Source organism: Lemur catta, chromosome 5 (genome assembly GCF_020740605.2).
Source record: "Lemur catta isolate mLemCat1 chromosome 5, mLemCat1.pri, whole genome shotgun sequence".
Lineage (NCBI taxonomy): Eukaryota > Metazoa > Chordata > Mammalia > Primates > Lemuridae > Lemur > Lemur catta.
The window spans coordinates 86590197-86605800 of record NC_059132.1 but is presented as its reverse complement, the minus strand read 5'-3'; the positions used below and the strand labels follow the sequence as shown (position 1 = coordinate 86605800).

Below are 15604 nucleotides of genomic sequence, written 5' to 3'. Positions count from 1 at the left end.
ACAAAGAGACTTTCCAAACAAAGAACCGAAGGAAAGAGAGAGATTGGGGTGCTCAATCTCACATCTCCTTTCAACATTAGCGTTAAAAGAGATTCTGGTACAACTCTTTTTCAAATGCCAATAAGATCATACAATACTTGGACAATAAAATCATGTAATATTCTGTCATGTTGGTAACAGTCAATTCAATGCAGAGGGTACTACTATACAGAGAAGAAAAAAACATTTACCAACCTACTATGCATCGGACACTGGGTATGTGCTTTCCTGCTATCAAATTTCAAGCTCGAAATAGTCTCTCACACTCTCAACTTACAGATGAGGACGCCAGTGATTTGCCCAAGAGACACATTAACCACTCTGCGTGTGTTGGTGGTCACAGAAAGCCCCTTTCCCTGATCCTTTAATTCCCTTTCTCGATAAGGGCAAACTTGCTGAACACCTTTCCTTCCTTGTGGATGGTGGAAAAAGGTAACTTCTACAAAGGTAGAAATCCCCAGGCTCCTGGTAGAGAAGTGGAGGAAAACTTTGTCGTTAAGATAACTCTCATAGAACCACCAAGATTTTCAACAGCATATCCTGGTTGCAAATTCCTACCCCTCCCAAGTGTTACCTAACTCAAAGGGAAACATCAGTCCTTGTTCCGTTGAGGTCAATTTGTAAAATGCGCCAAGTCAGCCAACAGCCTTCCAGGCGAGTCACCACTAAACAGAGGGTGAACACCAGGCCCAGACAACAGGGAAAATTCACTTGAATGACTGCTCTGTGTTTATAATACTGTTCCAGCCAATGTACCATGTATCTGTCTGCAGCATGATTTAAAATATTTATACAAGTTAGAGAAAGGGGAAAAAAAAAGTATCAGTTCACAAGTCTACATTTTACTTTGTTCTAAAGATCATTATTTACTAAACAGATAGAAATTTAAATTTTTCCCCTGTGGTTACTTCTGAGCTAGCTTCTTCCTTAACCTGATAAGAGCCAGGCCTGTATCCTGTGCAGCCAGCGACGTCTGTCTCAGCAAAGTAAATTCCTTCCGGATCAGACACTCAGCTGCTAACCGCCTCGGGCTTACTCACAAGAGATCTGAGAGTGGGGTGTGTGTGTTTCCCTCAAAACCAGAGACCCTTACCCGCACAGTTGGTTTTGTAGACTAGAACACCGCCAAAAAAAGATAATAATAAAAGGCAAGCTTATTCCGTTTAATGCAAAGAACATGCCCTCATGATGACGCATTTACACTGCCTGTTAAAAACATAATTTGATTTTTAAGATTAATTCTTTGCAAGAGCTCAACTGTCAGTTGTGAGGGTCATAATTTTAATGTGTGGCCAACATGGAAAGGATGCTACTTAGGCAGGATATGATATTAGGGGGACTGTTAATAAAAGCATTTTTTAATATTTTGAGGGGGTTGGGAGAATGGAACACTGAGCTACTTGTTTCAGTCTGGGCCCGTGTTCTGGGGATTCTGATATTTCCCCTTCTCGAGCATTCTTCCTCAGTGTCTCCTACACGTTTCCAGGCCTTTCTGTTTTTTTATGCCCTCCCAACTGCACATCTGAACTATTGCAAAGGGCTTTCGAGGTGGTCACCTCACCTGCTCTTTCGGCCCCTCTGCCTGCCCTGCTCACCACTGCCTGTTCATCGTACCAGAGCAGAGCTCTGCCCCTGTCATTTCCTGCTCGAAAGAGCTGCCACAGCTTCTGTGGCTTCCAGTACACAGTCCACACGCTCAGCCTGTGACCCGGCCGCCTTTCCCTGTCTACCCCCCACTTTTCTGCTCCCAAACCCTGTGTTGCTGTAGAACCACATGATTATTCCCTGGGTGGGCCTGCATAATTGCACACCTCTACGTCTCTGCTCACAAAGCTCCCATCTCAACTCCACTCAACTCGATGCAACCTCTTCTGGGAAATCTTTCCCCATGGACTTCCCCAGGCTGGAAGTAATTTTTACTTCCTCTCAAACACCACAATTCATCTGTGTATATATGATGTATTTACTTGAAATTCTATCAGGGACCACATCATATTCATCTTTGTATCTACAGGTAGACAAAGAAATAGATACAGTAATAAATGTTTCTGTTTCCAAAGGCCCCGAAGAAAAACATCGGAAAGTTAAACATCACTCTGCACTGAATCAACGGGCCTCAAAGTGTTTTTCAAAAGCCACACCAGAGCTCGTGGAGGCCCTCTGAGGCCCAGGGCCTGCTGCCTTCCCGCAGGAGCAGGGCAGACACTGTACACAGAACACTCCCGGGTGACACACCCTCCACTGCCCACTCCCCCTCTGGGATTCATCCACCCCGAATTCAGAACTTCACTCCAGCTCCAATTCCACCCTGACAGAGAACCAAAATGTATACGATGTGCAAGACATTTAAACTCAAATCCTAAAGAGAACAATTTCTTCTCCTGAATAAATTTCTAATGAGGAAGAAAAAGGAAAAAAAAGGATGTCTGTTGCAGAGGCTGTAAGTTAAATTCTCTTTCCCCAAATACATGTTTCTGAAACTCACTGAACTCTTTCAGAACAAACTTCTAATGAGTTACACTGATAATATTATTGACATAATATTTAACTGTTACTTCCAAACTCAGTTACCAAGTATTTTACATACTTGACTCATTAAAAGGAAATATACAGGGAGACAGTTTGGTATGTTGGAGAGAGGTTCTCTAAGTTCAAGCCTGTCTTTCCACCTCACTGAGAATCCTTGGATTAGTTCTTAACTTCTCTATGCCTAAATTCCTGTCTCTGTAAAATTAGGATAATATTAGTAACCCGCCTCATAAGTCAATGAATAATGTCTGTGAAACACTTAGCACAGAGCCTGCACATAATAAGAACTAAGCAATTACAGCAATGGCAATAATAGCTATGACAATGAAACTACTGAGAACAGAGGCTCTGTTTATGGAGAGAGGTAGATTAGTTGGTACTGAAACACCACGATACTCAGACTTGCTTCTCTTTGGGGAAAGATCATAAGCAGTTTATAGCAGTCCCCATGGAAGTGTTAGATGTTAAGTGAAGACTGTTGCAAACAGCACTAAGAAGGCCAAGAATGGCTGGGGAAAAGCCCATGCTTCAGTGCAGTTTACTGCATGTTCAGAACATGCTCCAGGCACTGTGCAAGTTAGAGCCTGAGATGCTTGCAGGGGGTTTTCTGTGTGACTCTAATTGTTTACTGCTAGGTACAACTGAGTGACCATGTGTCCCAGATTGCTCCAGACTTTCAAGTCTTAAGCCAGTTGTCCCAGCATGATTATTAATAGTACCCCCTCTCATCCTCAAGGGGGTTCTGATTTTGGACAATAATGTATATGGTCACCCTATACAACAGAACCTTCCCTGTTTATATAAAGAAACTTCCCTGTTTCTAAACCAGTGGGCAGTCTCACAAACAACACTGATATATTTCTTGTTCACATTCTGCAATGGAGCCTGTGGACCATGGACAATTGGACCTTTCTAAACAGCTTCAAAGGCGAAGGTGGTCTAACATGGACAGTACTACCCGAGATCAAAGGTTTATATTAAATTTTTACAAGTAAAAGTAAACTTTGAAGAATGAGAGCAAGCTCTAACCATTTGGGAAGAGCATTTTTCCTTTATCTTTCATAACATGGGGGCATAAGAAGTCAATTACTTTTAAATTCTAAGGCTTCCTGGGGATCAACTCGATCAATGTCTTTGGGCCCCAATAAGCCCCAACATTGGCTTTATTTATTAGAGAGATAAAAAGCTCCGTGAGTACACAACATTGTGAAAATTTTCTGAAGTTAAAAAAACACCCTACACACTTTTTAATCGGCTTTGAAGATACATGAAGAAATAATAAATTTTAATATTTACATTAGATTGTATACCTTTTAGAGTTTTCAGAACTGTAATTCTGCTTAATCTCACCCTAAGACTTCAGGAGCACTGCAAAAGGAGTTATGTTTACGAAAACATTAAAATTGATTTCTCCCAATGTAACAATAACTATGTATCCTCATGCATTTGTACAGTGTTGCCACTTTTCTTTATCGTTTGTGAGAACTTGTTTTTACAAACTGGATAGAAACCAGATTCAACCAACGGCTAAAAATTATTTACTTACATGCTTGGTTTAAAACATTCTGGAATAATACCACACAGCATTGCAAAACATCACGATGTACTGTATGTGGCAGAACCAAATAAATAAATACGCTAAAGAGTATTTTTCAATATTCACTGTTACAAAATCATAACGTCTCATGATACAAACAACGGGATTGTATAACGTCCCTGCATCGTTTTTTTAGAACTAGCAAAAAAGAGGTGGAGAAACTCAGCAAAACAAAGTGGCGAGAAAAGTCGGGGGAGGGGCGCTAGAAGCGAAGGGGCGGAGAAACACGACACCGAGGCGGTGATATCACCCACAGCCAACTGCATGGAATTCAGAAAGTTAAGTGTCACCCAGCAATTTCGGTGCGGGCTTGCGGCGCGACTGCACAGCGTGGCGGCGGCGGCACCCCGGCTCGGGAGCAGGAAGGGGGAGGGGACGTTTGACTGAGTTGGCTCGGGGGCAGGAGTGGGGGGGCCACCCGCCTCCGGGACCGTGCGCGTTCGAGCCCCGGCTCGGCAGCGAGGTCCACTGCCCTGCAATGATTTCATCCTTTCGGAGGAGCGGCCGCCCGGGCCGCGGCTGCCACGTGCCTGGTCCAGCCCCGTGCGCTGGGACCAACCCGGACGCAGCGGCGGTGGCCGCGGGGCGCAGCGGCGGCGAGCGGAAGGACAGGGCTGGCAGCCGGGGAGGGGGTCGGGGTTGCCAAAACTGGGCTGGGGGATTGCTCCGCGGAGATCGCCAGCCCCAAGGGGCTGCCCAGCTGAGCACACCCACCCTCCATCCCCGAAAGGGGAAAGGCCAGAGTGCGGGGCGGGTTTCGCAACTCCGAGGGCGGATGCAGGCTGTGGCCGGGCGGGATGGAGCAGCCAGCCGTGCTTTCTCGGGGCCCCAGGCTTGGCGGAACCCCATTCCCGGCCTGCGCCCCGCCGCGCAGTGCGCTCTCCCGGCGGCGTGACGGTGGCTGTCCGGCCCCCGCCGGAGCCGGGCAGCCGGCCACCCACGTAGGGGACAGTGGCGGCCGCGGGGCCCGGTGCCGCGCCGGTCGCAGCCCGCCACTCCTTCCGCGCTCCGGGCCCTCGGCGCCTCCTCCCCCGACCCCGGAGAAAGGCTTGTACCTTCCACCGCCTCCTCCACCATCTCGTCGTCGCTATCCATGGCGGCTGGGGACCCTGCCCAGCTCCGGGCCGCGCGGCTACCTCCCGTCCCTCCGGGTGCTCCCGGCGGCTGAGCGAGCGCTGGGGCTGAGCCCTGCGAGTTTGAAGGAGGAGGAGGAAGAGGAGGAGCAGTCGGGGTTGGCTCGCAGTGCCTCCCCCTACAGCCCTTTCAATTCCTTGGCCTTCAGCTGCTGCGGCAACAGCCGTCCCCCCTCCCTTCGCCCACTTGCCCCTCGCCTCCGAGGCTCCGAGGTGCCGCCGTGGCCGCTGCCGCCGCTGCAACTTTCTCCTGTAATACCCCCTCTTTGTTATCGAGCAGCTGATCCGCTGACATCACCCGGCGCCGGTGCGCTCCCTCCCTCGCTGATTGACAGTTCCCTGTCCCTTTCCAGAAGTAAGCCTCCTGAAAACGAAAGGCGCTCCGGGGCCGCGTTCCTCTGCGCCCCAGCCGAGCAGCCCCCGGGCCCGTCGGCGTTTCCCTTTGCCGGTGCGCGACTTGGCGCGCTCCGAGTGCGCCACGCGGTCCTGGGCGCCGCGGGCCTCTCGCGGGCACTTGGGACCGCCGGGTACCCGCCCTTGGGGGGCACAGAGCTCCCGACTTCCAGCTGTGCCGGGAGAAACTGGAAGCCCGCCGTGCACCGCCCGCTGGCCTCCCTCGGGACAGCCTCCAAAGTGCCGGGGGAGCTAAGGGAGCGTTGACGCTCCGGCGCCGCGGCTTCCCCTCGCCCTCGCCCCCGCTGCGCCCCGCTCGCCGCCCGGAGCGGCACGAGTGCGGCACGCACCGGAGCGCAGGTGTCTTCGCCGCTCCGCATCACATCCGCAGGCGGGGTTCCCAGACTCGAGGGGCTGTTATGCGGGTCGGATGTCGCCGGACTGCGGGTCCCACCCCAGAGCCCCCAGTGCCCACCCTCCTGCGGATCGCCAGGCCCTCGAGTGATTCAGAAATCCATCGAATCCAAATGGCAGCGGGCGCTTTATCAGGCAGGAAACAAGCCGCACCAAAGGCTCGGCAGGTTCCTCCTGGCGGCTGTGGGAAGAGGAGCCACCGAGTGGAGCTAACGAGAAAGGAAGGACCCTCCGTCTGGCGCGCCTCCTTCTCGCGCCTCCCGCCCTCTACGTGTGGTGTCCCCAGCTGTCCCCCTGTTTCTCCGAGTGCCAGCCACTTCACAGATTCCGGCGCCTTCAAGTGGAGAAAACCACCGGGCAGCCGGTTGCCGGCCCAGACACTTCGTGTCATTATGGCGCTGCCTCTTACAGGTGGCGGTAAAGGGCGGCCGTAAATAGCCGCTTAAACAGATGCAAATGTACACAATGTACCGTGGAATTACCGGGCGCCGCTCTGGGCACCGGCCAAGAACAGCTACTGCCCCGCGGGAGAGGGTGGGGCGGGGAGCGAAGAAAGTTGTTCCATTTTGTTTTCTTAACAATGAATGAGACTGGGGATTTCAAAGTACTTCCAGCACCCGGGAGACTGACGACTCCTTGCTTTTGACTCTGTGCTTAAAATGCCAGGTATTTTTTTTTTTTATCGAGTATTGCCAGCTTGCTTTTGAAATTTAGTTTTTCCTATGTGAAATAGAGAACAATGCTAGGGATATTAGCCCCATACACTTCCAGGAATTTCAGCCCCTTTTGACTGTTTTAGAAAGGCAGGGGAGGGCCCTGGACCAAGAATTAGGAGACTTGGGTCCTGGAGCGGCTCACCTGTAGAGGTGTCCTGGGAGAACGTCCCTACCGGCCTGAATTCCTCCTCCAGGAGTTCAGAGGCTTAGGCTACACTGATACAAGGTTCCTGCGGATTAAGCTAGATCGCTGGAAGGTCCTGCAGCCTAAACTAGACGGCTCTGAGGTCCTCTGGCTCAGGCTAGACCATACTGAGGTCCTCCAGCTTAGTCTAAACCTCTCTGAAGCCTTCTGGCTTAGGTTTGACCTCCTTAAAGTCCTTCAGTGCAGATGCTTGGGCCCCAAGGCTAAACAGAGAAGGCCTTCCTGCAGGGGAAGATGAAAGAGCCATTTTAGGTTACATCATTTTCAAACATGAACCACAGAAACAAGATTTTATTTCTGATTTTTTTTAAAGCCATCATTGACTGAGCATGATCAGTTACTGGTTTTAAATGATATTTTTTCTTATTTCCCCTTTTTACATATCACCTCCTCTCTTACATATCATCCTGATGTACAAAAATGCACCAGATACTCATCTTTCCCAGTTTCCAGGGACAAAAAAGATGCTGAAAGTTAAAGGAAGCAGTAAAGATAAGTTATTCCTTTACTCAAAGGGCTTGAAGTTAAGGGGAGGGTGGGTTGGAAGAAATCTCCCCTCAAAACATCAGAGACTTGACTCAAGCAGTACAAAAGCGATCTGTTTAACCAAAACATTTGTACCCTCATAATATTCTAAAATAAAAAAAACACATAGGAGACTCAAATTCACGGTGGGTGGGTGGGTGGAGTGCAGGAGAGGGGAGGAATCAAGTCTGAAGTGTTCAGTCCTTATCTTTAGGGTCAGAGGAAGATGTCCAACTGGCCCCTTGGTGCTGTAGGGTTTTCCCAGCCTGTACTGCAAACCCAAACTGTCAGGTGCTTCCTTTCCACCTGCTACCTTGAAAACACCTGAAACCGTGCACACAGCCCCATCACAAAGGCAGGTCTCCTCTGGACCTACAGGGGATGGGGGTGGGAAGCCACCAGGGTCTTCCTGGCAGGGTCGGTAGTGACAGGAGTGAATACCTGAGAACCTTCCCTAGATCTGCACATGAGACCGGCAGCAGCAGGGACATGCTCCCTTCTCTCTTCCCCCCACTTTCATTCCTGCTGGCTCTGGGCCCAGAGTTTAGGCAAAATATTTTTATGACTCCCATAAAATACACTTGTATCTTTACAAACTATATTGTGTATATTTTGAATCTCCTTCTCTAGACCGATTCTTATTTATAGGCCCAAAACCCAGCACAGTGCCTGGTACAGAATGTGGGTTAAGCATTGTCAATGATGATTTTGCAGATAGGAATATTCTGTCTCATACAAACAGTGCTGAGTCTTTCTCACAGACTGGATTCTCTTCCTGTGTTTTGGCAAAGTGCTTTGTTTCAGTTCAAGTCTGAAAAGCATTTTTGAATTGTTCTACTTTCCCACATTGACTGGCCCCAAATCTGTCTCCATCACATTCTTTCCCACAGTTCTCTTCATCGAGAGCTTATTTCATAAAGCCCCTTTCCACTTGGCTTCCCACCAGTTTCCCCTGTCGTACTCCATCCCCACCAATGTGGTCGTGGGCTAGAAAATCAATAAAGCTCTTAATCACAAACGATGTGCAGCAGCAGGGGTAGCTGCAACAGCAGCAGCAGCGTGGCTCAGCTCCTAACTTGGCAGAGCCCAATGCACCAGAACAAGCCCTGCCGGGGACTGCGCAGGACATCCAACATCGAGACCGGGGTGGAACTTGCTTCCAAGCTCACGCCACTAAGGAGTGACTTTTCTAAGCTGCTCTGGCTTAGCTTTCATTGCCTCCAAAGATTTGTCCCTTTTCTTCATACTCAGCTTGGGAAACATAAGTGCCTTTTCCACTGCAGCAAGCAGTCAAAATACTGAGTTAATTTTATTCATTTTCCCACCCATGTCTTTCCCGGAGAAGGCTGGTGCTTACTTACAAGACTGATACAACTTTTGCAATAAATATATTTTTACAAGCTTCTTGTATTTTACGCACCTTCCTACATTTAGGGGAAACAATTCTGTCAATTTGCCGCTATGCATGCTAAGCAAATTGTGAAAAAAGTACTGAATGTGGAACGTGTGTGGGATTCATCATTACTGTTGGCTGTTACTGACTCCTCATCCTGCCCTGCTGGAAGGGCATGGGGGGCCCAAGCAGCCTGCTGGGTCTCCGTGTTCTTAGGTGGCAGGTGACTCGAAGACCTCACATTAGGGAGTCTCTGCAGAGCCCCTCCAGGTGCCCCGGTGCATTTATGGTTGGTGCCCTGGCTCTGGTTCCCACCACTTGCTCATGCTGCTGGCAGGGAGATAAGGATAGAATGAATGAAGGAACTCTTAATCTCAAGTCTCATTTTGGCACTGCTCAATCCTTAACAAGATTCTTCTGACCAAATTCACCAGTTTGATTGAGTTTTCTCTTTGTTTTGGTTCCGTCAAGAACCAGCCATGCAACTGGGCAATTAAGCTCCCTGGACCTTAGTTTTCCCATCTGTAAATGAGGAGTTGGGCTACATAAATTCTAAGCTCAAACCTGCTCCGTCCACCTTTCCTGGGGAAAAGCTAAATAGAGCATAAAGAGCCCCAGGGATGGGCACAGAATAAGGAAGGGGAAGAAACCGGGGCCACTCTAGCAAACTGAATATTCAAGTCCCAGGTCATCACACCTAATGGTGCTGAGCTATGGCATGAGGGCAGGACCTTTATCTTGACCCTAGGGAGGGAGGGAAGTTTCAGGAGAACCAAGGTTCTTGGGTTCTGAATCACTGAGTCACCCATCCAGTGGCTAACTGTTAGTGGTAACTGCGGAAGCTGGCGGGAGGGGCGGGGAGAGCAGCGGCAAGCCTGAGACAGAGACGGGTGGGGGGCAGACGGGATGAAAGGGAAGCCTTTGCAGCCTGGGGAGCACAGGGAAGAGAAGGGACTTCAAGGGCACCACATAAAGGTCTGGGGAGCAAAGAAAAAGATGGAGAAAATTCATTCTGCTGGAAATAGACATGACTGCAGTCAGGAAGAGGACTCGCGAATTCAGGGTGACCTGATTTGATTACAGCAACAGGAAGTGCAGGAGGGAGAGGGCAGAATAACCTGACTTGAGGAAGGGAATTAAATAATAGAGAAGACGCCACAGTTGCTGCCATGGCATTAAAATACCTCATGCCACATTAAGCTTCTTCTTTCTCTTTTGCTTGATTCTTGTTCTTGCAACATGTTAATGTCATTGCAGTTATCCAGTAAACTAAATTTAGACTTTCTGGGCCATGGGGGAAGGGAAGATGCAACCCAGATCTCCCTGTTTGGGTCGACTCTGGGCCAATATTCTGCCTCCACAGAGTGCTTGGGATTTTTTTTTTTTTTGCTCTTTGTATTATGAGATATGAAAAAAATCCTTCTCGGATTTGAGCTTGGTGAAGCTGCTGAGTAACATAACTTGAAAAAAAAATGAAAAATTGGAAACAGTTTTTCAAAGAGGCAACTAACTGCTTTAGAAATTACTTCAGGCTGGGCGAGGTGGCTCACGCCTGTAATCCCAGCACACTGGGAGTCTGAGGCGGGAGAAGGTGAGGAGATCGAAACCAACCCGAGCAAGAGTGAAACACCCCCCCCCTCCCCCCCCCCCCCCGTCTCTACTAAAAATAGAAAAAATTAGCCGGGCATGTTGGTGCGTGTCTGTAGTCCCAGCTACTTGGGAGGCTGAGGTAGGAGGATCCCTTAAGCCTAGGAGTTGGAGGTTGCAGTGAGCTATGATCACAGCACTGCACTCTAGCCCCTGTGACTGAGTGAGACCATGTTTAAAAAATATAAAGAAATTACCTCAGAAAAATCAATAGAATGCAGAAATTTGAAAAACAAATATAACCACCAACAAAATCAAATGTGTTGTCTTAAATATTATTTTATTTTATTGCTTTTGAAAAATTATTTTACTGGGCTATAATTAAGATTATTGGGTCCTACGATTGGTTCTGTGCAAATACAGACATTGCAGAGAGTGAGTACATTATATATTCTTTTGACAGTAGTGTACATAGGATGAATGGAGGGGTATCTCCAGATGATATGTTTACCACAAATGTCACAACATTCATCAAGGCCCAGCTCCTGACCTTCTTCAAGTGGATTCACATTAACCAGATCTCAGAGACTGATGTAAAAACCTAAATTATGACCAACAGACCAGAATACTCACGTTATCATGGCAAGCACAGTTTCTCTTTGTAGATAAATGCACTTCAGAAGACAAATTCCATCCAGAAGTTTGTTTAGTTAGCATGGAGTTAGAATAAATGACATTAGTTATGTGGTCTACAAGAGAAATACTCCTGCCACAATGTTCTGAAAGAATGAGGCTACCTACCCATCTCACCCAGCCCTCTTAAGTAGCCCTGTCAGCTTCTGAGACTTCAAGCTTCCTTTCTCCATGCTTTAGTTTCTTCAAACCCGTTTCTCCACACAGTATCCTATACAGCCAGCTAGGCAGATTTACACTTTCAAAGTCATAACCACATTCTCTTTCTATCTTCCTGACATTACAGTCAAATCACTTTAATAGGAATTTGAGGCATCCTCCAGATTCTTCAGTCACAGATTCAGTCACTGTCTTGGTTTACTCCCACTGAATTCTAGCCAAATCCACTGTGTGTACAGATTTTGCTAGTCTTTCTGAGGGCAATCTGGTTCCCAGGTTCTTGGGGGAGCACCTCAGGTTCTTCACTCCCAGGTTCTTCATGGGCCACCAACAGTGGCTTAATCTTCCTTAGGCTGCCATGGGTTTTAGACAAATAGACCAGACATATTAAGACCCAAGTGGACTGTCCTGGGATAGAGTTGTCCGTGTTTTCCTGGGTACCCAGCTCAAGGATAGTTTTTCTCCTGTGCAGGAGTGTAGATGTTGGCCCTTTGCTATGATGACTTAGGCAGTGAAATTTCACTTAGGGGATGCAGATGCCATCTACTGTAGCATAGGTGGAGGGCAAAGTGTCCTCTTCATTGTCCAAATGGGACTTTCTGATTTTGAACTCAATATTCAGAAATGAAAATATCCACATGGTCCTATTAACTCAGTCACAAAAAATAACAGGTTGGTGAAGTGTTTCTGAAACCCTTGGCATTAAAATGGCACCCTCAATCCACAGGCAGCTTAAGCCATCCCTTCCCCAGATGTACTCTACTGGGGACCTGTCTTGCAGCTTCTTTGAATCTGGTGTGTCCTTCTGGTAGGCAGATAGTAAGGGACCTACAGCTATCCTAGGGACAAAGCGGGGCTCCTCCCCTTGGTCCATCCCCCCTCCCCCAGCCCTGCTTGGTGCTGCCCCACCTTGATCTTGCCCCAAGCAACTGTCAGAAGAAGGAATGCCCTGCTGATATGCAAGAGAATGCAGGGAATTCCCTCACCCCCTGGGCCAGGCAGCCCTGGCACGGTAGGATCTGGAAAGTGACTTAGAGTAACCTAAGGCTAATTATAATTATCATGTCATTAACTGTCCATCAAAGTGGTTCCATGGTGACATCTGAACCCCCCAGGAGGGGCCAGTCAGGACAGTATAAAACAGGACCCTAGACCACAACCAGAGCCTCTTGTTATGACGAGTCACATTCATTGTGGCAAACATATCTTGCTCTTGCTGTGTAAACCTGTCTTGCCCTTCTTCAGTAAACTTCGTTTCATGCTTACCTTGCTCTTGGTGTGTCTGGTCATTCTTCCGCCAAGAGCACACCAAGAACCCAGAACAAGATTGCCCACCCGACACTTCCAGGTCATTTAAGGTCCTATTGATCCTCCTTGCTGAGTCCATAGATCAATTCCCAGGAAAAGATGCCGTGGCCAGCCTTTTGGAATGTCTTTCAGACAAATTTAAAGGGCCCAGTTCAAATGCCTGTGCTCAAGACAGAGGAACACAAAGAAAGCAGCCATGTGGCAGGCCCTGCACTGTCTCCTTGGAGAAAAATGCCAGTTGAACAACCCCACTGTGGGAGTAGGTCTTCTGCAAACCACGACAGCTCTTCCCAACCTGGCATCTGCGGAAAGGCTCAAGCCCAGTGTAAAAGCCTAGTTATTGCTTGGCTGCGAAGTCCGGGCACCTCTTCCACGTCGCCTGTGTTTCCCCCTTGGTCCTGTCACCTGTGGATTCTTTACCTATGCAGGTGTGGCAAAGGTTGTGATTTGATCCAGGCTAAGTTCATTCTTGTAGAGAAGAGAACGGAAAAGTCAATTATCTTTCCCCTCCTGCCAATCCTGTAAGATTTGGGTTATCTGCAACTAACTTTCCTTAATATTTCAAAATAGTCCTTCTGAAAACGTGTATTGAGAATTTTGGGGTCATACAGTGGATTCATTTTATTTATAGGCTCATTTGCATCCAAAGGACAATTTTTATTGCTGCCATACTCTTTTCAAGTATTTGGAGAGGTTTATCCAGCATAGAAAGTAATTTGGCATCTTTGGTCTCATTTGCACATCACAGTAATCAATCCCCAAGACTAGAGAGGTTTAAGGACTTACTGGGGATCCCACAACTACAATGTGGCCAAAGGAGGCTCCAATCAAAACCCCCTGGGTCTTCAACCTCACCTCACACCTCATGCAGAGTAATGAGACCCTACAGATGGTGGGTTTAGGAGGGCAGGAAAGAAGTGAGAAGAGAACGGCATTTAGAGACATGAGCTTAATTCATGTGATTTCATTGAATCCTGACAATGAACTTAGAGTACATCTGCATTTATAGATGAGGAAACCTGAGACTCCAAGTTTAAATAACTTGTCTAGAGTCACATAACTCTTAAGAGTGGGATTGGAGCCATAGCTGTCTAAACCATGAAGAGGCACGTACACAAGAAAGGGAAATAACAGGACAATTATAGAAAAATAATTCTAGAAGATAGTCAAGTAAAGGAGAAGTTCTTGAAGAAGCATAACATCAATTTTCATGGTGCCATACAAGGTGACAGAACCACAAAAGCATATTTATGGCTGGCCTCTGATGCAGAGGAGAGCTTTGAATTTGTCTCTGGGGTTACACTTCAATGGAGGCGTCCCAAGTGACCCTCCCTTATTTGAGATGACCCTCACTAATTTGACATGAGATACTTCTTGGATTCAAGTTTCTCAGTTTGTTTTTCTGGTTATGGTGGGTGAGTGGAGGGCAGAGATTCTTTCTGTTGTGGATGTGTTATCCTTTCAAGTGCCTAGCATGGTGCTAGACACATAGGTGTCCAGGAGATTTGACGAGAGCATCGCCATTCTGCCATTGAGGGCAGAAGCCAAACAAGCCCACCAGAAGCAGGTTGATTTGCCTTGGTTAAGTAGGATCATCTTAACAGCAATTTACATGCCACAGATGACTTTAGAGCTATGGAAGTAGAAGAAGGCAGAAAAATGCTTTTTGAACAACTTCATTAATTTTTTAAAAAAAACCCAGTCTTATTCTATAATTTTAAACCACCTTTTACTTTATTACTTTTAGAAGAAAAACACTCATTTTAGAGATAAGAGAAAGACAGAATATCAAAAAGAAGAAACTGACCAGGCGCGGTGGCTCACACCTGTAATCCTAGCACTTTGGGAGGCCAAGGAGGGAGGATCGCTTGAGCTGAAGAGTTTGAGACCAGCCTGAGCAAGAGCAAGACCCCGTCTCTACCAAAAATAGAAAAAATTAGCCAGCCATGTTGGGGCACACCGATAGTCCCAGCTACTTGAGAGGCTGAGGCAGGAGGATCAGTTGAGCCCAGGAGTTTGAGGTTGCTGTGAGCTAGGCTGATGCCACTGCACTCTATCTCAGGCAATAGAGTGAGACCCTGTCCTCAAAAAGAAACAAAAGAAAAGCCTTTGTTAGAGTTGCCATAACAAAGAAAAGAAAAAGAAAAAGAAAGTAAAACTCACTCAAAATCCTAACAACTAACAGCAACCACTATGAACAATGGAGTATATGTGTTTTCAAACACTTTCTGAAAATATATAAGCATAGATTAAATGTGCTTATAAGACACATAATATTCTGTTTTTTCAATTAATTTCATTTGTAAGTAATATTTTGTATTAATTAACTGTACACTCAATTCTATGTGTTACAGCCTAGCATTTTTTTCTATAGTGCTATTTAAGATAGATTTGTGGACAGTATTCTTAAATTAATAATAAAAATGCTAAAAACTATAATCTAGGAATTGTTTCATGCATAGAAGTAAGCAATCATATGCTTTTGAGAACAGTAGATAATATGTTTGCATAGAACAACACCTAGGAAAATACAAGCCAAAATGTTAACAGTAGCTATTTATCTGAGGGTGATGTGATCTCAAGTGATTTAATATTTTCTTTTTGCTCATTTAAAAAAGTTTTCTTATAATGACAATTATTGACATATAATTATAAAAGAGGGTTACTTTTTAAAAAAATGTACTAGATAGAGGTATATTTCTTTACTTTTCCAGGATTTATTCTGTATGTGTAATATGGAAATTCTAACACTTTCACTTTGTAGAGAGGTTGTGAGGATTAATGGGTATAATGCAAGTGAAACACTTTAAAGAGTTCCAGGCACATGGTAGGTGCCCTGAACGTGGTGCCCAACATCATGATGACTGTCATCGTACTCACTGGAGCTTCTGCTTCTACTTGTGCCCATTCTCC

General features: G+C 46.8%; 1 protein-coding gene across 2 annotated transcripts in view; it reads right to left on the bottom strand.

Moving 5' to 3' along the window:
- SETD7 (SET domain containing 7, histone lysine methyltransferase) overlaps positions 1 to 5899 on the bottom strand; it is a 49271-nt gene extending 43372 nt beyond the window's left edge. For both annotated transcript variants that reach the window (XM_045552255.1, XM_045552256.1), the window contains exon 1: positions 5221 to 5899. In XM_045552255.1, the coding sequence (XP_045408211.1) occupies positions 5221 to 5260 (40 nt within the window). In that variant the 5' untranslated portion in view covers positions 5261 to 5899. The remainder of the gene's footprint in view (positions 1 to 5220) is intronic.
- Between the last annotated feature and the right edge of the window lie 9705 nt (positions 5900 to 15604).